At 45.1% G+C, this 22,308-nt stretch overlaps 1 protein-coding gene across 4 annotated transcripts in view; it reads right to left on the bottom strand.

Annotated features, from left to right (window-relative positions):
- The window catches only part of POLE (DNA polymerase epsilon, catalytic subunit), a 379,412-nt gene that overhangs the window by 340,609 nt on the left and 16,495 nt on the right, over positions 1-22,308 (bottom strand). For all 4 annotated transcript variants that reach the window (XM_029570995.1, XM_029570997.1, XM_029570993.1 and 1 more), the window contains exons 2-5: positions 19,378-19,513; positions 13,155-13,235; positions 4,562-4,606; positions 3,175-3,267 (exon numbers count right to left, since the gene is read on the bottom strand). In XM_029570995.1, coding sequence (XP_029426855.1) covers positions 3,175-3,267; positions 4,562-4,606; positions 13,155-13,235; positions 19,378-19,513 — 355 coding nt within the window. The remainder of the gene's footprint in view (positions 1-3,174; positions 3,268-4,561; positions 4,607-13,154; positions 13,236-19,377; positions 19,514-22,308) is intronic.

Genomic DNA, 22,308 nt, shown 5'->3' with positions numbered 1-22,308 from the left:
CTGAGGGGGGATATGATAGAGGTGTTTTGCAGTTTTTGCACCCCCTGTTATATGTAAACCGGCATGATATGATCTTATCATGAATGCCAGTATAGAAAAACCTTAAATAAATAAATAAATAAATAAATAAATAAATCACGAGAGGTCTAGAACGGGTAGATGTGAATCGGTTATTTACTCTTCGGATAGTAGAAAGACTAGGGGGCACTCATGAAGTTAGCATGGGGCACATTTAAAACTAATCGGAGAGAAAGTTCTTTTTTACTCAGCGCACAATTAAACTCTGGAATTTGTTGCCAGAGGATGTGGTTAGTGCAGTTAGTATAGCTGTGTTTAAAAAAGGATTGGATAAGTTCTTGGAGGAGAAGTCCATTACCTGCTATTAAGTTCACTTAGAGAATAGCCACTGCCATTAGCAATGGTTACATGGAATAGACTTAGTTTTTGGGTACTTGCCAGGTTCTTATGGCCTGGATTGGCCACTGTTGGAAACAGGATGCTGGGCTTGAGGGACCCTTGGTCTGACCCAGTATGGCATTTTCTTATGTTCTTATGTTCTCTCGAGGAAGTGAGAGAAGTTTACGCCTTAGATTTTCATGCCCTGTCCAGGAGGCCTTTCTAAACTCCCATGTCATGTCTCGAGGCAAGCGAGAGGCGGTGAGGGACTCTTCAGAGGTTGCTAGATTTAAGCACAATAAAGCCGGTCCCACTGAAGGAGCAGGCACAGGAAAGTTACTCAATTTATTTCGTGAAGGAAGGCGCATTTTGGCCAATTCTGGACCTGCAAAAGGTAAACAGGTCCTTGCAAGTACTGCGGTTTCGAATGGATACCTTGTGCAAGGTAATAGCACCAGTACACAGAGGAGAGTTCTTGGCTACCTTGGTCCTTACACAGGCATACCTCCATATTCCCATTCGTAAGGATCATCAGAAGGATCTTCAATTCATGGTACTGGGACAGCATTTTCAGTTTCGGGCCCTCCCGCCATTTATTGACCCTTTTTCTCCAACTTGTCACTGAACAGGAGATAGCCCTTGAAAGGCAGCTTAGTCAAATTTGACTTCAAGGTAGTATCCGCTGACAATTTACACAGCCAGAGAAGATGCTGAGCCACTACTATGGAGGTTACCACTGAGCCAAATCATAGCCTGCATCCTCCAAAAATGCTACCCCTGGTTCAAGTGAGGGGCCATCATCTCCCAGTTCCTCCTGGGAGGAATGCAAAACTTGTACATGCCACAATACAGCAGCAAGTGGAAATCTGCAGATTCATAACCATAACCTCAAAGGCCTACCTACTTCAGCATAGACTATTTTCCAATCCTGAGCATCGTTAAGGGCAGTTCTATCTTCCACTGGAAAGGTGGTTCTCATAGTTACAGAACACACCAGAGCATTCACCCTGGGAAACCAAACTTGTTCTCTTGCCAAAGGGTCCAGAGGGAACCCTTTGTCAGGAGATTCCCAGGATTACCCCCCCTTTTAAAATTAGACTCAGGAGCTCCCCTAAGTTCCTGCACTGCTTCATGCAGAGGTAAAAAATACTTTATGCCTTCTTCAGTATTTCTTGGAAACCGCATCCCCCAGCTGCAGTGTGCTCAGTGACTGAGAAATCAAAGCTGATAACTCATCCCTATGGAAAAAAAGTCTCACAAAAAATTTGTGCGCCACCCCCCCCCCAGGAGGAAATCTTCCCCCTCTTCTAAAGCAGCCTCACCAGTCCTGCTAGGAAGGACCTGAACTCATCCAAAGAGACTTACAAGTCTCCTAGATGGTCTTCAATTTCCTCCCGGTCCCTATCATTTCCCATCTGAACCCTGCCATGTGCAGGAAAGGAACACACATTTTCTGTTCCAGGAAGAAGCCCAAGCTGGAAGGAGATGTGCCTCAGATGCAGAGCTTCCCATACAAAAGGTCTTTAGACAAAAAAAAAACAAAAACAAACCTCTACCCAGGAAAGGGTGGATAAATCCATCCCAGGCCCCAGTGGAGCAGGCACGGTCACACTGGAGCAAACCTCAATGGTATCCTGAGGAACAGGAGAGGATTTAGCTCTCCTCTTTCCAAAGAGGTCTCAGATAGGCCACTTCCCCTGGGAGGGACCTCTACCAGCTCCCTGGACAGAGATACTCTAGCTGGTGCAAATTCCTTCATTGAGACTTTCCCCAAGGCCGTGGTGCACTTGAGACAATGACAGAGGTGCCTGTGTGCACAGACCTCATATTGCAGGCAGAATAGAGCACGGGCTTTTTACCATGCGGACTGCCCAGTGCCATCATTCCTGCATGCACATTGCAGTACGATCTGCCTCAGAGCAAACTCTTCTCTCCCTCTCAGCTGACGTTTGCGCACTGAGAAAGGTTGAAATTGCTGGTCTGAAACGTTGCCACCGCTGCCTCTGAGCCATTCCTGACAGATCTCCAATGAATTTGCAGCCATGTGGTCAGGCAGCTTTTTGTGTTTTGGTTCCTCTAGCCTGGACCTTCAAAAATTGGTTAAATTGTCAAAAGTTTCTGCTATTGACAGGGAATCCAGAGGCAGAGAAACAACAAAGGAGGCAAGGGAGACAGACAGAAGCAGAATGGAATCAATGCTGTCTTATCCTTCTGGAAGTCATGTCTGCTTTCAGCTTCTTTCAGAGGGAGGGGGCAGATTACCTTCACCTCATTACTGGGCTTAGCTCATCTGAAGGAGAAAGTCACCACTGTCTTCTCAGGAGTGCCCAGGCCCATCCCAAATCATGACAGACATACATTCACAGAACCGTACACATGTCCATCTGATGGAGATGGAGAATACTGGTAGGCTGATGTCAGTGCAGAGTATATGATGTGGCATCAGCAAGTCTGTTACTCTTTGTCTCCATCTGCTGGTTGGCATGCATATACCTAGTTGTGTGGACTGGCCTGCCTAGATGAAGAACAGAAGTCAACTGCATTTCCCAGACGGAACTATTGCATAGGTGCTTTTCAGACAGGCTGAAAGCATTAGAAAAGTCAGAATGTAACATGCACAGAAGTTAATCATACAATTCAATCAGCACTGCAACCCTATCTAGGCAATGATACACTCAAAGAATAAAGATTATAGAAAATATAGCTCTAAATATATAAAATTCTTCCATGATCTGTCTAGGAACTATTCCCACCCAAGGAGATAGACAAATTACTTACCAGATTCAGATCCTCCTTTGGAACAGTTTCCAGTTTTGCTATTTTACCCTGAAATTTCTTGGACAGAAAGGAGGAGACTTCCCGTTCACATCCCTAAAAGCAAGGAAGGACAGACAAAAATCAGCATAGCAAAACTTCCTACCAGCTCTGTGACGAGAGAGAGAAAACCCTCCAAGAGACTAATTTTATTTAGCAATTTTTATTTACTCATCACATTTACCATAAGGTGCTCTGAGCGAAGAACAGCAAAGTTCACAAAATAAAACAAACAACTCAAACCAAATAAAACAAATTTTGAATTGAATGACAAAATAGATAACTAGAATAAAACTGAATCCAACTGTAAACAAAGAGAGACACAAGCTGAATAAATTAGGAGTAAAATTAACAAGAGCCTGCACAAACTAGTCTTAATCCTTCATCTTAATCTCAACTGAGAGCTTAGTCCTTAAAAATCAAACCCACGATACTGAAGGTACATTTCCTAGTACAGGTCAAATTTCAGGGCTGGTTCTATCAAATAGTGTACCTGGAACGATCACAGAAAGCACATGAGGGTATAATTAGTCTGCCTATCTTTAAGGTACCTGGCTCCAGTGCCATGCAGGGATCAGAATATGAAAAATCTTGAACTGCAAATTAAATGTTTGGAAGCCAATGTCATTTTTCTAGCAGAAGGGACATGCAGTCCAAATAATTACAATTAGTCACATTCTGCACCAATTGAAGGTATCCAATATATTTTGGTAAACTAATCCGCAAGACATTACAATAATCAGATCAAGTCATAATACAGGCATGGACAACCTTAAGATTTCTCTGTTCAGAAAAGTCTGCAACTGCTTAAGCAACCTCAAATGATTAATGTCTGGCCTACAAAATTGATCTTATTCCAGGTAGCACTAGATTTTATTTTTTTTTTTTAATCACCAAACCCCTCAAGATTTCAAACCTGGTTCTGAACAGGGAGTACAGAAACATCAGAAAAGGAAAAAATTGTCACTAAGATCCCAGGCTTGTCCACTCTCAGAACTTCAGTTGTAGAAGCATTTGAGTCCAATGCTTTCTGCATTGATGCAGAAAGTCAGATTCTGTAAAGCTGCATTACGTTTTATTTTAACCCAAAGGATTACATATTGTTGGACGTCATCCAAATAAGAAAAACATTTGATGTCAAAATTATGAGTCACCTTCCTAAGGGAGCCAACAAAAACGTTAAATAGTGTGGGTGGGAGGGAGAACTGATTGCAAATCTGAAAATTCATCAAAGCTCACTCCACGAAGAGAGATCAAATAACCAGCATAGGAGCTCTGCTTCAACCTAATCTGTGGGAAGGTTTCTGAGACAGTATGCAAGGGCATAAAGTAAGAAAAAGGACCTACTCACCTTTCTTGTAGCAATGTAGAAATATGGTTTGTAGGGTAGTGCCACCTGAAGAAGAGAGCCAGCATCAACACTTCACACACACTCCATATACAAGGCGGTCTTTCCATAACTGCTTATGACAGAGAAGACCATGTCTGCATCACCGAGCATCAGTACTTCTGTCCTGTACTAAGGGCGGTCTCTGAAAGGGGCCAAACTGGGGCAAGTGCCTAGGCCTCATGCTGTGATACTTCCCCTTCCTCCCAACCTTTGTTGACAAGAAGAGAGCAGCATTTCTTTTTTTTTTTTTTTATAAATAACATTTTTTTTTTAAATTAAGTAAGCCAGTAGGAAAAAAAAAAACAAAACAAATAAAATGCATACATCATACTGACAAACCAGTAAATAAGCAAGTTTGCTTACCGTAAACGGTGTTTCCGTAGATAGCAGGATGAATTAGTCATGTTGTCATGGGAACTGTCCATCAGGGCCCAGGAGGCGGAGCTTTGTAGTAGATACAGAGCTTTGCTCTGTGCAGCTGCGCGTGCCTTCCCGCGCAGAAAAACAGTCTCTCCTCAGTCTGTGATATAGTAGTTGATGAAAACTTGCTGACTATCCAGGGAGGTGGGTGGGTCAGCATGGCAAATTCATCCTGCTATCTACGGAAACACCATTTACGGTAAGCAAACTTGCTTTTTCCCGTTGATAGCAGGGCTGAATTAGCCATGCTGTCATGGGAGTCCTAAGCTCCCCATCACGCAACTATAGCACTTTATGCGAGGACAGTCTTAGTCCTTTTGGATTTTCTCAGTTTTTTGGGGGTTTTTTTTGCGTGCTTCAAAGCGTGGATAGTCAGGTGCAGATCAGGAAGATATTGTCTGTAAAACCACCTTCCCGAGGTTGGCGTCCTGTGACGCCTGCTGATCCAGGCAGTAGTGAGACGTGAATGTGTGTAATGAAGACCATGGTGCAGCTTTGCAAATGTCTATTGGTGGAACTTGAGCAAGATAAGCCAATGAGGCAGACATCGCTCGTACCTGGTGCGCCTTCGGGTGAGAAGATAAGCAGAGGTTCTTTTTCTGATGACAAAATTGAATGCATTGGGCAATCCAGCTGGATATAGTCCGTTTGGCTACTGGGAGCTCCAGTGCATTCGTATCGAAGGAGATGAACAGTTGTGATGCTTGGGTCTCGGACTGTGTGCGCTGTTTGTAATACGCTAACGCCCTTTTGCAGTCCAATGTGTGCAAACATTCTGATGTGGTTTTGGAAAGAACATTGGTAACTCAATAGATTGATTCAAATGGAATTGGCAGGTGTATTGCCTCTGGTGCCCCTTCGAAATCGGGTAGCGCCCCTTTCAAGGTCTGCAAACTTTCGTAGAGGTACTGCACCAGATAAAATTGGTGCTGGCTGATGCGAGCCGAGAGCATGGAGGACTGGTACTCCTTCTTACCAAAATCGTCTAAGAGGTGTTGCTCCTTTCCCGGCGGTGCCAAGCCATGTAATTTTGATCTCTTGGCACGTTGCATCGCAGACTCGACGACTAATGACGAGTGTGAAAGTTATGGCAAGGAATAGAACTGGGATTCCTGCATGCAGAATTTCAAATCCAATTTCTGGGAAAACTGATGTTGTCGAGTAAGGGGATTCCCACATCTTCTCTAGAACGGCATCCAGCTCCGAAAACGCCGTCGAGAGCCTTGCCACACTCCGGCGATGGAGGAGCTGAGGCTCATATTGATGACATCGGGAGTGCCCGGCTGGGTGGCCCAGAAGCTGCCGGACTGTCTGGAGGAGAGCCGAAAACCCCAGCAGCTGCTTCGCAGAGGAGAGAATCGCAGGAAATAACTGGCGTCCCCATACCAGCAGGAGAAGGTAGTCTGTCTACTGAAATTGGGGTAAAACGACCTCCTCCATTGCAATTTATTAAACCGATGCTAGCATCCCTTGACACGATCTGGGACCTTATGGCGAGGATGTCAGCCAAACTAGACAATCAGGCCCTAAAGCTGGCCAAATAGCAACTAAAGTTGTGATACAGGAAAGGGACATTCAGCAGAAGTTTGTTGAATATGACGACTCTTTAAAGAAAGTTAACGAGGAAATAAAAAGTCTCCATAGTATAAATGCCACTATGATATTTGAAAGGGCGTATACGTCGAGGAAACTTGAATCAATTGAAAACTTTGAGACATTTAAATATAAGACTTCTAAATTTTCCTATTGTAATGACTGAAATACCCTTGTTAAACTTTTAGGAAATATGCTATGGAGATCTTAAAGATGCCACAAGATGAGATTCCAGCAGTTAAAAAATTATTCTTCTTACCTAAAAGAAGAGCTCTGTCTCAGTTATTCCAAATGTGCAAGGGTTGGACTTTCAAAATCTAACCGAATATTTAGAAAATTCTAGCATTGAGGGACTTCTGGTGATGTCACCGGGGAGGGCGGTCCCCCACCAGCCTCCCCCTGCTAGCCTCACAATAGAACGGCGATTTTTGTGGCCCTCGACTCGGGGGGCTTTGGAGATCGATGGGACCCAGAGGCTACTGATCCGGAACCGGATGGAGGTCGATGGTAGCAGATTCAGCCGGGGGATGAGAATAACGTGGTACGTCCAAGATGGCGGCCGGCCCGCTACAGTACCCTCTCTTCCTGTGGCTGTAAATGAGTGATCCGCAGTGTTTCCTCTCCAGAGACCCCCCCCCCCCCCCCCCCCCCGCCGAATACCTCCCTGCTAGCCCTGGGATCTTGCTGTGAGTTAGACGGGACAGCGGATGGAAAATATATAAGCGGATTACAGCCTGGTCACGTGGGTACTTATCCTCATAAGGTACTGTGACTGAGTTTGCTTGGGGACAAGAGGTCGGGCCCTTGTGAATGGCAGCCCTGATATCACTTGGAAGACCTAGTATTTATGTCCACCCCCCCCCCCCCCTTCTGCTGGTGTGGAGGGGAGATAGACTGCACTCTCTAAGAGAGTCCTGCAGCAGTCTCTTACCTAGCCCTGGTCTGAGGGTTACTATCACTGAGGGCAGCAGACGACTCCGCTTCAGGCTTTCCTTCTTAAAATCAGCCAGCCTGCTTAGAATTTTCATCCCAGATTTCTCATCGGTACGAGCCTGCCGTCCTGCGTTTGCCTTCCTGTTTTGGGGGCCATGCGACGGAAGAGTGCCGTTTGTCGCTCTCGCCCCCCTGCTACCAAGATGACTGAGGGCCCTGCGGGTGCTAAGGTGTTGGACTCACTGTCTGTGGATGCTCTGCTTCAAATCTCTCAAAGTGTCACCGCGGCATTAGATCTTTGCCTCACTAAGATACAGGACTCCATGGATGACATCAAATCGGCCTTGGAGGGTCAAACTAAACGATTGGATGAGGCGGAGCACATCCTGTCGGACCATGGAGACCGGCTTGGTGAGTCGGAGCGCCATGTAGAGGCACTGCAAGCTAGCCAACGAGACCTGCTAGTGAAAATTGAAGATTTAGAAGACAAAAGCCGGAGGAATAACATCCGTATCATTGGAGTTCCTGAGTCAATCAAGGACAGTGAACTGTCAGAGTTAGTGGAGACATGGCTGCCGGAGCAGTTGGACCTAGAGCTCTCTGCAGCCCCAATGGTCTGTGAAGGGACTGCGTGAAGGGGCTGCGAGGCCCAGACCGATGCTGGCGAGAATCCTGAATTGGACTCACAAAACCCAGGTCATGCGGGCTTCCAAGCAACGGGCTGCAAGAGAATACCAGGGACACAAGATTCTTCTCTTCAACGACTTTTCGGCGACTATGACAGCGCAACGGAAGAATGTGTCTCCAGCTTGCATGGAATTACACAAGAGAGGCATCAAATTCGGACTGCTCTATCCGGCCAAGTTGCGTGTCTTCCACGATAACAAGGTTCTCTTTCACCGCCAGAGATGACACGGAAAAGTTTATAGCCACCTTGCCCAATGCCGGTGGGGAATGATGGCCCTTCTTTGGTAGGCTGTCCTACCCACTGTCTTCATGATGGAAGGTCACTGCCGGCCCGAGTTTTTGTTGTTCGATATATTCTTCTGCGATTGCTGACTGTGGGCATTCATCTTCTGTTTATATCATCCAGAACTGCTATGGCCCGAACTACATTTGCTATTCAGGGCCTTGAAATGGGGCTGGGACCTCTTGGTTGAGGCCTCATTGCTCCACATTGACTTTAAGGTTATGCCGTTCTTGACTGATTGTTTTATCTAGTTCTGTTACTGTTTGGGGGGCCTAGAGGGGAGCTTCTCTCCACCATCACAAGGAGTGGGGGGGGGGGCGGCGTGTGGATCGTGTGTGTATGCGTATGGGTGTGGCTGGTGTGAATGGAGCGCCTGGGATGCATGGATGTGTTTGATGGGGTTGGGGTAACCTGGAACCTTGGGAGACACCCCTCTTGAGATAGATATGAGGCAGTTTATAAAGGACAATGACGTGTGTATCTTGCTGCTGTCCCCATCCGATCCCGGAGGCTCCGGCTGGGGAGCCAAGGGATTTTTGTTACTCGCATCTACTATGGAATATTTTTTGTGGATGATTCCTAGGTAATCCCCGACATGGCTACGGTAAAGTTCACATCTCTTAATGTGGATGGCATACAGTTCCCTATCAAACGGAAGAAATTATTTAAGGCCTTTAAGCGTATGGGGTTCACATGTAGTGTTTCTTCAGGAGACTCATTTGTCTGCGGGTGAACATGCAAAATTACAGAGGGAATGGATGGGACAGTGCTTTTTCTCCTCATACTCGTCTCAAAAGAGAGTGGTGGCTATACTAATTCATAAGCAATTGCCTTTCCAATCAGAAAGAGTATGGCATGACCCCGAAGGTTGCTATGTCATTGTCCAGGGATTATGTAACCAGCAAAGGGTGGCCTTGTGTAACATATATGCTCCTAACGTTTATAAGCATAAGTTTTTTACCCACCTCCAGGGAATTTGGGGGGAACTTTCTGATTATGCCATGCTAGTGGGAGGGGACGTCAATATGTTAGCCAATAAGGTGGATGACTAAACCCCCTAAACCCATAGAGCCAAATGATATCCACAAGGGCCCCAACTTTTTGTGTCAGGAACTGCACCTGCTGGACCTGTGGAGGGCTTTACACCCTGGAGAACAGGACTATACTTTTTTCTCCCATCCTCATGGGTCTTATTCCAGATTAGATTTTTTTTTTTTTTTTTTATTTCGGAGCTCCTGTTTTCCAGGTGACGGCCACCTCCATAGGCACGATTGCCCTGTCTGACCATGCACCAGTATCCGTAACAATCTCACTTGGGCGAACCCCTAAACCCCCTTCTCTTGGCGCATGCCCCCGGTTTACTGCTAGATAAAGAGTTTTCCCGTTTTCACGGAACGTTGGGAGGACTATACGCTTATCAACTCTACCCTTGACACTGCGCCCCGGGTTGTATGGGAGGCAGGGAAGGCAGTTATGAGGGGCACATTATAGCCTATGTTGCTACCCAAAATAAGAAGCGCAACACCACAATCCTTAAGTTAACAGAAGAACTAGAACATGCCCAGCTCTGGCATATCAAGGCAATGTCGGAGATTAGTAAGCGCAAAGAGGAAGGAATACAGGAAACTCTGCAAACGTTACTATTCCAACGGGCTTCCAAATCTGAGATATTACAAATACCAGCTGTATCGCTATGGTAACCGGCCCAGTAAATTGTTTGCTAGTTTAGTTAGAGCACGGGGCCCTAAATCCCTCATTACTAGTATCAAAGATAAAATGGGGCCCGTCAGGTAGCCCCTACAGCCATTGCAGACCACTTCCTTGAATATTACAGTGGGCTTTATGGGGAGAAATCTAGCCATCTTCCTTCAAGAGAGATTTTCTTTTCTAATTTTCCATGGCCTAAGTTCACTGAGGCACAGCTCCTCTCGTTAAATACGCCCATCACAGATAATGAAATCCATGGCATTATACATGGCCTAAAAGCGGAAAAGGCAGCTGGCCTAGATGGGTTCGGACCGGAATTTTACAAGATTTTGAAATTCCCAATTCTACTTGTGTTACGGTCATATTACAACAGTCTAGTCCAGGGAGCCTCTATTAATCCTACAGAAAATCAATTCACTATAGTCTTACTCCCTAAACCTGGAAAAGATTTACAGGAAGTGGGCTCATACAGGCCCATATCCCTAATTAATGGGGACTTAAAAATACTAGCGGCAGTATTGGCAGCCAGATTGGTCTGCATGAATTACTGAAGGCAAGAGGAGATTCAAACAGGTTTCATTAAAGGGCGACGGAGTCAAAAATGTGAGGCGATTGGTTAGCCTTCTAAGCTGTCACCCGAAGACTGAGGCTCTGGTCCTGAGCCTGGATGCAGAGAAGGCCTTTGATTCCCTCTCTTGGGATTACTTGTTTTGGGCTTTACAGACATATGGTATAACGGGCTCTTTTCTATCTTGGCTGCAAGCACTGTATGTTAATCCCAGAGCCAGGTTACTTATTAATGGTGCCCTGTCGGAGTCTTTCCCTATTCTACGTGGGGTCCGTCAGGGCTGCCCTCTGACTGTGGTTGAATGTGGCATGAATGGGTTGTGTGGTACTGTCTGACCTCAGAGTGTACGCAGGGTGTTGTTCATGTTGGTTCTGATAATTAAGGGGAATCATCCTGTATTGCAAAGCTGCATCAATCTTTGGTTTATATTGTACCTTCTCTTTCCCCCAACAACAGTTTTGGTTGTACCTGCGTTGCTCATTAATAAAAATGATTTTGACAAAAAAAAGAAAATTCTAGCATTGAAATTGTGAACAGAGCTGTACTCTATTACCTTTTTTGATGAAACAAGTGTTTCAAAGATTATGAAGAATTATTTTAAAAATATAAATGAGTTATACTGTGGTGGTCTCGTACGTGTGTACCCAGACAGCTAAATCTACGCAACAGTGTAGAAAAGCTTTCTTACAGATGATATCTGAAACCCTAACACTAGGGGGCAGCTTCACGCTGCATTACCCATGCAAGTGCATCATTAAACTGGTCAGAAATACTTATATATTCTTTTCACCGGACCAACTATGGGTCTTTTTGGATGGGAGGAGACAACCCTAATGATGCCACAAGGGAGGAGAATTTGTTTGGGAGCGGAATACAGGAACCAAAGTCTGTAATTTTCTTTATGTACTCCTCTGTAATGTTTCTCCCATGTAACAAGAGAAACTTAATAGAAATTTAATTATAAACCCTTTGAGTCAAGAGGGTTAAATATGTTAAGATGACTTACTTTGATTTTGTATTCTCTGTATTTCTAATGCAAAAGTTTATTTTATATATTGTTAAAAGATGATAAATAAACAGCATATACAAACCAGAGAAAGGCAATGGAATACTCAAGTTTTCCAAGCTGGACTCCATTCACACCAGAACACACCAAGTTCCCGAGAGGCGGGAAGCAAAGACTACCATCTCACAACACATGCAATAGATTTGCAAACTGTGGTAAATGGAGCCAATCTGAAGCCACCAGGATTTGGCCCAGATGTCCATCAATCTTTGGAACCACCCTGTCTATCATGGGTCAAGATGGAAACATATCCAAGCTTTCTGCTCTCATCCAATCCTGAATTAGGGCATCAATCTCAGAGGACTTCAGAACTGGTGAACCTTCACCATCAAATTCATGAAGGGCTGACCCCACCTGTTCTCAATAAGGTTGAAAACCCCAGAAAGAAAACATTCTCCCGGATTCAGAATGATATAATCAGCTTGCATGTTGTCTTCTCCCACTATGGAAGACAAGACCAGAAGGTGCTTTTCCGCCCAAGGAAAAAGTGTGTCCATTACCAAGATCTGCTGGCTTCGAGTTCCCCCTACTGCCAAGGTGTTTACAGACATCATTCTCACTGCTCCTCTAAGTAAATGGGGCACAAATTCGAGAAGTGCCAGACGAATCGCCTGAGCCTCCAGATGGTTGATGGGTCACATCTCCACACTGGACTACCGGCCTTCAGCTGTGACAGTGAGCTACTCCTTTCAGAAAGGCCCATTCGTGAGCACTATCAACCAAACAAGAGGCATCAAATCCACACCCCCTATCAAATGCTCTCAATGCAGTCACCACTGAAGATTGTGCGACTTCCACCTTTTTCGCAGCACCCCTAATTTCAATTTCAGCCGGCGTCCAGTTTCCGAACCCGTGGCTGTCAGCGGGTCTGAGAAGTGATGCCGGAAAAATTGAGTGTCGGCTGTCAAACCCGCCAATAGCCGCCGCTCCTGTCCAAAAAGAGGCGCTAGGGCCCTCATTTGAATACAGAATCGCACGCAGAGTGGCCTGTGCGCGTGCCGGGAGAGTGGGCGTTCGCCCGCTCTCCCATGACTTTTACTGTATCGGCCCAAAGGTGATCTCATAAGCCTTCCTTTCTTCAGAAGGTGAGCTAAACAGAAGCCTGCCAAAGAAGGTTAACAGTTTTAGAAGAAAAGTGTAAATTAGGCCAAAAGAGAAAGTGAACATAAGAATCAAGGGTCAACAGTAAGCAAAATTTCCAGAAATAATCAAATTGATTATTTGACCAATCTAGATTCTGATCTAACATCCATACCCTTTCCCCCACACACACAAAAAAAAAAAAAAAAAAAATTACCTTAAATCTGCTTCCATCTTCCTGAATAAAGTAATAATCCACAGAGCTAATCAGATGCTTATCCTCATCCAAAGTTTCTGTCTAAAAAAGATGTAAAAAAAGATTTATATGGTGAACTACCCATGGCACATTGAAAAGAACAAAAAAGCTCATAGTAAGCAGGATGCAAAGAAAAAAAAAAGGATATGATGGAGACTAAAGGAACACCAATTTAAAACAAGTATGATCAATAAAAAGTAGGGGTTTCTGAAAGTGTATTTCTTGGAAGTCTATTGTGATGTCTATTATTGTCTGTCCCAAGAACAGAAGATAAGCAAACAAGCAACAAAAGCACTTTTCACATTTTTGAAAACATAACAATGGGTCTCTAAGCAGGAGCAAACAGAGAAATGGTCTTCATCTCACAGAACATGCAAACAAGGAGTAATGGAGTTGGGGAAGCCCCTATCAAAAAAAAAAAAAAGTCATGTACAAGCAAAGCCCCCCCATTGCTGGCTCAGTTCTCTCAAAACTGCAGGTCCTACTATAAATACATTTCAGTGCAGCAGTTGCCAAAGACACACAGACTAGGAAAGAGTAAAAATATCCCCAAAACTTGTATAAAAGAAATTTAAAATGCATTAAAGGAGAGACACATAAAAAACACTTCCAACCATCGCATCAGTTAATGCAGGCAAACCACATTCACCATTGTTCATAGAATATGATTTATTTTAGACATTTATGAATCGTTCAAAGCGATGTACAATCAATATCATAACACACATCAGCAGGGAAGGACCACAAGGCCCATTTAGTCTACCCAATTTCATTCCTGATGCAATACTATAGATCCAGTGGCATAAATTCTGCCCAAGCAGACCCTTAATTTGCACATGCCACGACAGAGACTACTGTCGATCTTTGGTTTCATCTTCAGTTCTTCATAACTAGGGATCTTCTGCATTTATCTGAAACATTCATGAATTCCATTACTGTTTTTGTCTCACCCACCTCTGCTGCATCAATTCCACTACCTCGCTCCATGACTCCACCACTCTTTCTATGAAGAAATATCTTCTGCTGTTGCACTTTGAGTCTAGCCCCTCGGAGCCTCTTTCTAGAGAGCATCATTTCCTCTGAAAAGGTTTTGCTTTTTGTACATTGATATATTTAAGGTATCTGAATGTCTTTATCCTATTCCCCTCTGCCATCAGTCTTCTGGGCACACATATTTAAGTCCTTACATCTCATATCAAGCAAACCCTATACCATTTTCTTTGTCCTAAGCAAACAATTTACACTGCAATAGCAAGATTTTCCTCAACATTTTTATTCTAATTAAAGGGTAGAAAAGCAGATTCTGTAGCACAGACCTAATGAGTATGGCCAACATAAGACATTGGAGAAATTACAACTTACCTGATAATGTCATTTTCCTTAGCGTAGATAGATGGACTCAGGACCAGTGGGTTATGCTCCCCTGCCAGCAGATGGAGACTGAGCAAGCTGATGTCACAGTATACATAACCCTGCAGTGACCCTAGCCTGTCTGTATTCTCTTCAAAAGCAACTGTGGACAGACTAGCAAAAAGCTTGAGCAAGGATGAACACTTACTAGCAATCCCCTAGAACACGTAGCCCCACAGAAGGGCCACTGACAATCATTCAGCAGCCGAGGGCAGGAAGCAGCATCCATCTGTCTACATTAAGGAACAAGAAATTATCAGGTAAGTAGTAATGTCTCCATTTCCTAGTGTATAGACAGATGGACTCAGGACCAGTGGGAAGTACCAAAGCAACTCCAGAGTACGGCAGGAGGCTGCCAGCAGTCCAGTCAATACCACATGAGCAAGGGCTGCTACCTTCCGGGCCTACACATCCAGACGATAAAACCTGGAAAAGGTATGCAAGGAGGACCACGTCGCAGCTCGGCAAATGTCGACGGGAGACAACAATCTAACCTCCACTCATGACACTACCTAAGCCCTAATGGAATGAACCTTAACCTGAGTAGTGAATGGATTTTCAGCATCCACATACATGGTTGTGACTACCTCCTTAATCCAGCGAGCTATAGTTGCCCACCTAAGGTCAAACAGATGATCCGTCTTTCAGAAAGGTTTAGAAACCTCCAGATAACACATGATAAGTCTCTTGACATCCAAGGGATGCAGGAGAAGATACTCCTCAGTGTCCCTGACCTTATCCAGGGACAGCAAGGAATGGACTAATTCAAATGAAATTCCAACACCACTCTGGGCAAGAAGGATGGAACAGTACACAGCTATAATGCCCCTGGAGACACCCGAAGGAACAGCTCCCAGCAAGACCAGGCCTGCAGCTCGGAAACTCGACATGCAGAACAGATAGCCACCAGGAACACTGTCTTCAACCTCAATAACCACAAGGAAAGACTACACAGTGGTTGGAATGTAGGGCCCACCGAGAATTCCAACACCAAATTAAGACTCTTACAAAGGAACCAGTAACTTCAAAGGAAGCAGAAGCTGCTTCACTTCCTTCAAAAAAACAGGCCACATCAGGATGAGATAAAGGAATAATCATTCACTGGGCCCCGGAAACAGGCAAGAGCCGCAATCTGTACCTTCAAAGAATTAAGGGCCAAATCTTCATATAATCCATCCTGCAAAAATTACAGAATGGGCAGGATCTTGACCAAACGAGGAAGAACACTCCGATCTTATTTATTTATTTAACATTTTTATATACCGAAATTCATGTAGCAAAGTTACATATCATTTCGGTTTACATTAAGAAACAAGCATGTAAGAATGCGATTACATCAAACCGGGAGAATAAACTTGGATCAAGAAACGGGGAGTAACTTACAAAGATAACGATTAGGTAGTGAGATTCTATAACTGAAACCTGGCTGAGTATCTGGAAGTCATCTTACATGGTGTATATTGCATGGTGCATATTGATGGGCGATTATTGGTATGGGTTAAAAGCTTGTTGGTATATGGTTAAAAGTTAAAATCTTCACACCAGGCCTCAAACAAAATCTCTAAACCTGCACATAGGCCAAGGAAGTGAAGAACTTCTGAGCGCGGAGCAAGGTAGCAATCACCGCAGAAGAACATTCCCACTTCACCAAGCGAGCCCTCTCAAGGGCCAAACTGTAAAACAAAACAGAATTGGATCTTCGTGAATGACTGGTTCCTGCTGCAACAGATTCTTGCACTGCAGAAGGTGAAGGGGGGTCTCTACCAGTAGTCTTTGCAGATCTCAATACCACGGTTATCGGGGCCAATCCAGTGCCACCATGAGTACCAACCCTTTGTGGCCTTCGATCCTGCAAACCATCTTGTCCAATAAGGGCCATGGAGGAAAGGCATAAAGCAACTTGTCTTCCAGCCAGATCTGTACAAGAGCATCTATGCCCAGGAACCATGGATCTCTCCTGCAACTGAAGAAGAATAGAGGAACCTTCATACTGCAACAAGTAGCCAGCAGGTCTAAGAGTGGAAGGCCCCAGCGATCCATTATCAGCTGAAATGCCTCAACCGACAACACCCATTCTCCTGGGTCCAGACTCTCCCTGCTGAGAGTCTGCTCTTACATTGTCTTTTCCTGCAATGTGAGAGGCCAAGATCAGTTATAGAATGGGCGGAAAGACATCTACAAGTTGGTCTATTTCCTGCAACACTTGCTGGCTCTTGGTTCATCCCTGTCGATTGATGTAGACTACCGTAGTTGCGTTGTCTGACATCACTCAGACTGCTTGACCCTGCAGTCTGTGGCTGAACTGCAAGCATGCACATCATATCACCTGGGCTTCCAGGCGATTGATGTTCCAGAGGGACTCCGGCATTCCAACGCCCTTGGGCAGTCAGCTCCTGACAGTGAGGTCCCTAATTCTGGAGACCCGCATCTGTCGTGAGTATCAACCAGTTTGGCGAGGTCAAGGAAAGGAAAATTGGTTCTTACCTGTTAATTTTAGTTCCTGTAATACTACAGATTAGTCCAGACCTGTGGGTTATGCACTCCTACCAGCAGACAGAGGCAGAGAACAAAACTGAGGCACTGCTATATCCAACTGTGCCACCTGCAGCTCCTCAGTATTTATCCATAACCAAGCCAAGAAACAGACAAAAAAATCATTTAACTCCCCAAAAAAGGGCGAACATGAAAGAAATGCCTTCAAGGGCCAAAACAAAAAAAGGCCTCAAACCTGAAAACCCCAGGTCCGAACCTCGGTTCGTATCACCGAATTGGCATAAATGCATTCTAACAGACTTCCTATGTACAGTGGCTTAAGTCCAGGTAAATCAGTCTTTCGGCAGTAGCACCCGGGTGGGTCCCCTGGACTGATCTATGGTATTACAAGAACAAAAATTAGCAGGTAAGAACCAAAATTTTCCTTGTCTGTACATACCCAGATCAGTGGGATGTACCAAAGCCACATTACACTGGGCGGGAACCCGAAAGACCCATTCGCAAGACACTCTTCCCAAAAAGCGCTTGCTCCGGATCCCTGACATCCAGGTGGTAATGTCTTGTAAAGGTATGCAGGGAGGACCAGACTGCGGCCCTACAAATCTCTGCAGGCGACAACTGCCCAAGAAGCCACTTGCGCTCTCATCGAGTGAGCTTTCAATCCGGCTGGAACAGAACGCCCCTTGCCGATGTAGGCCAAGCAAATCGTTTCCTTCAACCAGCAAGCCAAGGAAGCCTTGGATGCCTTCTCACCCTTCTTCGGACCCCCAAACAAAATAAAAAGGTGGTCTGACTTCCGAAAGGAGTTAGTGACATTCAAATAACGAAGGAGAATCCAGCAAACATCGAGAAGATACAGATCTCTTCCCGAAGCCAAGTCACAAGACCATTCAGGAAAACCAAGCAACTCCATGGTCTGATTAACATGGAAGGTAGACACCACTTTTGGCAAAAGGGAGGGCACTGTACGCAGGGACACCCTATCCGCCGAAATGCACAGGAAGGGATCCAGACAGGACAAGGCCTACAATTCTGAAATATGCCTAGCGGAGCAAATGGCCACCAAAAACGCCGTCTTCAAGATAAAGTCATTCAGAGAGGTGTGCCCCAGAGGCTCAAAGGGGGAAATTACAGAGCGCCCATAGAACTAGGTTGAGATTCCACTCCAGGCAAGTCTTACGAATCAGAGGACGAAGATGCTTTATCCCCTTCAGAAAACGGGCTATATCCAGGTGGACTGGCCAGGGGTCTGCAGCCTATCCGACTTCGGAGACATCCTAGGGCCGAAATCTGAACCCGCAGGGAGTTATAAGCCAAGCCTTTTGACAACCCCTGCTGCAGAAAAGCCAAAACCTGAAGAATGGACACAGACAACAGCACTAAACCTTGTTGATCACACCAGGTTTCAAACACCTTCCACACCTAGACGTAAGCCATAGAAGTCGAGGGCCGCCTGGCCTGCAGTAGGGTGGAAATCACCTGTTCCGAATACCCCTTCATTCATAACCTCTGCCTCTCAAAAGCCAGGCTGTGAGAGAGAAGCGATCCTTCCGATCCAAAAAGATGGGACGGGAAGTACGATTGCCCGCTCGGAGAGGACGACACTTCAGGGACCATCTGATATCACTGCAGAAGAGCGGGACTTTTCTTTTTCTATTTGACATTCTCCTTCCAAAATCCATAGGGAGATGCACATTTATTTATTTATTTAAAGGTTTTTATATACCGCGGCACGTTTCAAACATCACCTCGGTTCACAATGAACATAATTTAGCAACAAGCTTTACAATCAATTTAGTAAGAACGAGCATATATCGCATGAAATAGAAGAACATAGCAGTAAATCAACATATATCACAATTGAATCTGGCTTAATCTCCTAGTAGAAACTATGTATAATTGGATACATTCAAACAAATGCAGAACATAGCAGTAAATCAACATATATGACAATTGAATCGGCCTAATCTCCTAGTAGAAACTATTTATAATTAGATACAATCAAGCAAGTGCAGTAAGAGGAGTAAGGAATGGGATGTAATTGGAGTGGGGCAATAAAATGAATGAAGAACATTGTGTATTCTCCATCTGCTGGAGACGGAGAATACAGGCAGGCTGGTGTCACTGCAGGAGTGTATATACTGCGACATCAGCTTGCTCTGGCACCATCTGCTGGCAAGGGAGCATAATCCACTGGTCCTGAGTCCATCTGTCTATCCACTAGGAAATGAGAGTCTAAAATAAGACCTGTTTCCATATATAAGAAAGCATCACTACTCACTGGGTGCATATTGATGAGCCAGCCAGTCTTCTCTCCCGGTTCCTTGATCCGCTCAAAACCAAACTGCGCATCCATCTTGTCTGTCCACTGACTGCGTTCCAGGCGCTTGACAGCAGAAGTTGAGGAGCCATCATCCCTGGAAATAAGAATGAGCAGTTTGACACGTTTTCCCATTTCAATGGATGTTGAAGAAATGCTCAAAATCAAAGAGGTCACAATCCTTCCCTTTCATTGTGAAAAGCCACCTGTAGCTTGGGATCAACAGGCATCTCTTTTACATTATAAAATGTGATTATACGGTAGCAGATTAGCTTTCAGTTGAAAGAAATTTTAAAAACAATAAAGAATATACTTGGGTTATAATAAATGTTGCAGTAAGTGCTTCAAATAAAAGACAAAATTCACTAATCACTGCTTCTTCTTTAAAGACTATACAAATACATGTATACCAATTATTCCATCATCAGGGGCAGATTACAGGAAAATATCGGCCCGGGGGACTTTTTCAAAACTGGCCCATGGGGTTTCTATCGCCCTCATGCACTTTCCCTGCAGCACGTGTGTCAACAGCTCCCAAAAGCATGCCAAGTCAACCATGGAACCTAGTAGCATTGAGCCAAAATATCTCCAAAATAAACTTCAAATTTCCTAAATAACTAAGAAGTTGAGCACATTCTAGATCAGGGGTGAGCAGAGCTGCAGCCCCTGTTCTATCCATGCAAATTGGTTGGGCCCCTTACACGTTTGCTTCTCTCTCTTATAGAGCTATATCCTGGATTCTCAGTCTGGTTCTTGAATCATTTGCAAGAAATGACACTGCCAGCCAGGGTCAGAGAGACACACACATAGTCAAATACAAATAGATTTTTAGATTGCAGAAACTTTATTGGCACATACACACTGACACCCACAAAGACACAGACACAAAAACACACCCACACACAGTGAGCGTGCGAGCGTGCGAGAGAAAGATACCTACACACACACTCTCTCTCAAAAAGGGGTAGATTTTTAAAATTGTGCAAGCGTGTCCATGTCCGCGCGCTACCCAGCGCGCACAAATGGACACGTGATTTTATAACATGCGTGCGTGCGTTATAAAAATTGGGGGTCGGCGCGCGCAAGGGGATGCACAATTGTGCATCTTGCACGCGCCGAGCCCACACTGCCTTCTCCCGAAACCGGAGCAGCCTCGGAGGGAACTTCCCTACCCTCCACCCCACCTTCCCCGCCCTTTCCCCCCAACCTTTTTCTAACACTTTCTTCAGCTGGTGCGCGATCCCCTCTGACCCCGCCCCCCTTTTTGCAAGCCCTGGGACTTACACGTGTCGCCGGGCCTTTATAAAATAGGTCCAGCGTGCATAGAGCTTTTAAAATCCGGCCCATGTGTCTCTCTCTCACTTTCTCTAACACAGACACGCATGCACTCTCTCCGACATAATACTTTTGTACTGCTTACACAGTGAGCACCCCCAGTCCAGCACTGCTGCATCGTGGTGAAAAGTTCTTGCTTGCTGCCAGCCCTTCCCCATTTTGCAGCAGCCCCCCTCCATTTCCCAATCCCATTCTCTAGGAGACTCAGTGGTTCCACAGCCAACTGCTTCTCTCAGAGCTCAGTACAGTCACCTCAGACAGAAACCTACCCAACACTGCATAGGCACTGTCTCCTGACTTACCCCCTTCCTTCCTGTGCCTGTAGTTTGCCTCCATTTCTCCACAACCCTCCACCACTCTAGTGCATACCTATTGACTGCAGGCTACACAGTCTGCTCCTCTTATGGTTCCCAGGCTGTGCTCTGCCTATTGACTCCAGGGGAGGGGGGACCAGAAATGATCCACACTGTTCCCTGGGCTTATAAAAAGAGAAAAATAAGTCCTGGCTGAGACTGGGAAGAGCCACTAACCCAAAGCAGCACAGCTCCAGATGGAGTCCTTCTTTCTCTTATGGAGCTAGTGCAGCCAAGGCTGGTGCAAGGGTATTAGGTTTCATAGGTGAACCTTACAGCCTTGCACAGACTCCTAGCCCCACCCTTCCCACAAATAATTGAAAAACATGCATTTATAGTAAGATTTTACATGAAAAATAATATTCAGCATTTTAAGGTAAAAGCAAGTTTGCTTACCGTAAACTGTGTTTCCGTAGATAGCATGATGAATTAGCTATGCTGTCATGGGAACTGTTGGTCAGGCCCAGGAGGCGGAGCTTCCTAAGTGATGTCAGAGCTTTACTCTGAGGCTGCGCGTGGTTTCCCGCACTAATAACGACTCTCCTCAGTCTGTGATAAAGCAAATGTGGTCGTAGAGTTGATGTCGGCTGATCAGGGAGGTGGGTGGGTCAGCATGGCTAATTCATCCTGCTATCTACGGAAACACCGTTTACGGTAAGCAAACTTGCTTTTTCCCGTCGATAGCAGGGTTGAATTAGCCATGTTGTCATGGGAGTCCTAAGCTCCCACCACGCTGACGAACAGGTCATAGGTATTGTCTTATACAGCGTGATGGCTACTAGGCGACAGTCGATCTCGTGGAGTCCGTGGACAATAACTGTAGAAGGATTTTACCAAACTTTGCATCGTCCGCCGACTGTTGGTCAAGACAGTAATGAGAAGTGAACGTGTGAAGAGAAGCCCACGTGGCTGCTTTGCAAGTGTCTACTGGTGGAATATGTCGTAGATGGGCAATGGAGGCTGCCACCGCTCGTGTTTGATGAGCTGTGGGCCAAGATGGCAATGCAGAGTTGCGTTTATTATGACAGAACTGTATACACTGGGTGATCCAGCTAGATATGTATTTATTATTTATTTAAAGTTTTTTGTATACCGACATTCGTTAAGAAAACATCACATCGGTTTCCATAGAACAAAAAGCGGCCAACAGGGCTTTACAATGAAACTGATAAAAGAACTACTGGGGGGGGGGGAAGAGGAAGGG

This window comes from Rhinatrema bivittatum, chromosome 11 (assembly GCF_901001135.1).
Source record: "Rhinatrema bivittatum chromosome 11, aRhiBiv1.1, whole genome shotgun sequence".
Lineage (NCBI taxonomy): Eukaryota > Metazoa > Chordata > Amphibia > Gymnophiona > Rhinatrematidae > Rhinatrema > Rhinatrema bivittatum.
The sequence above is the reverse complement of the archived record's forward strand: the minus strand, read 5'-3'. Positions and strand labels throughout refer to the sequence as shown.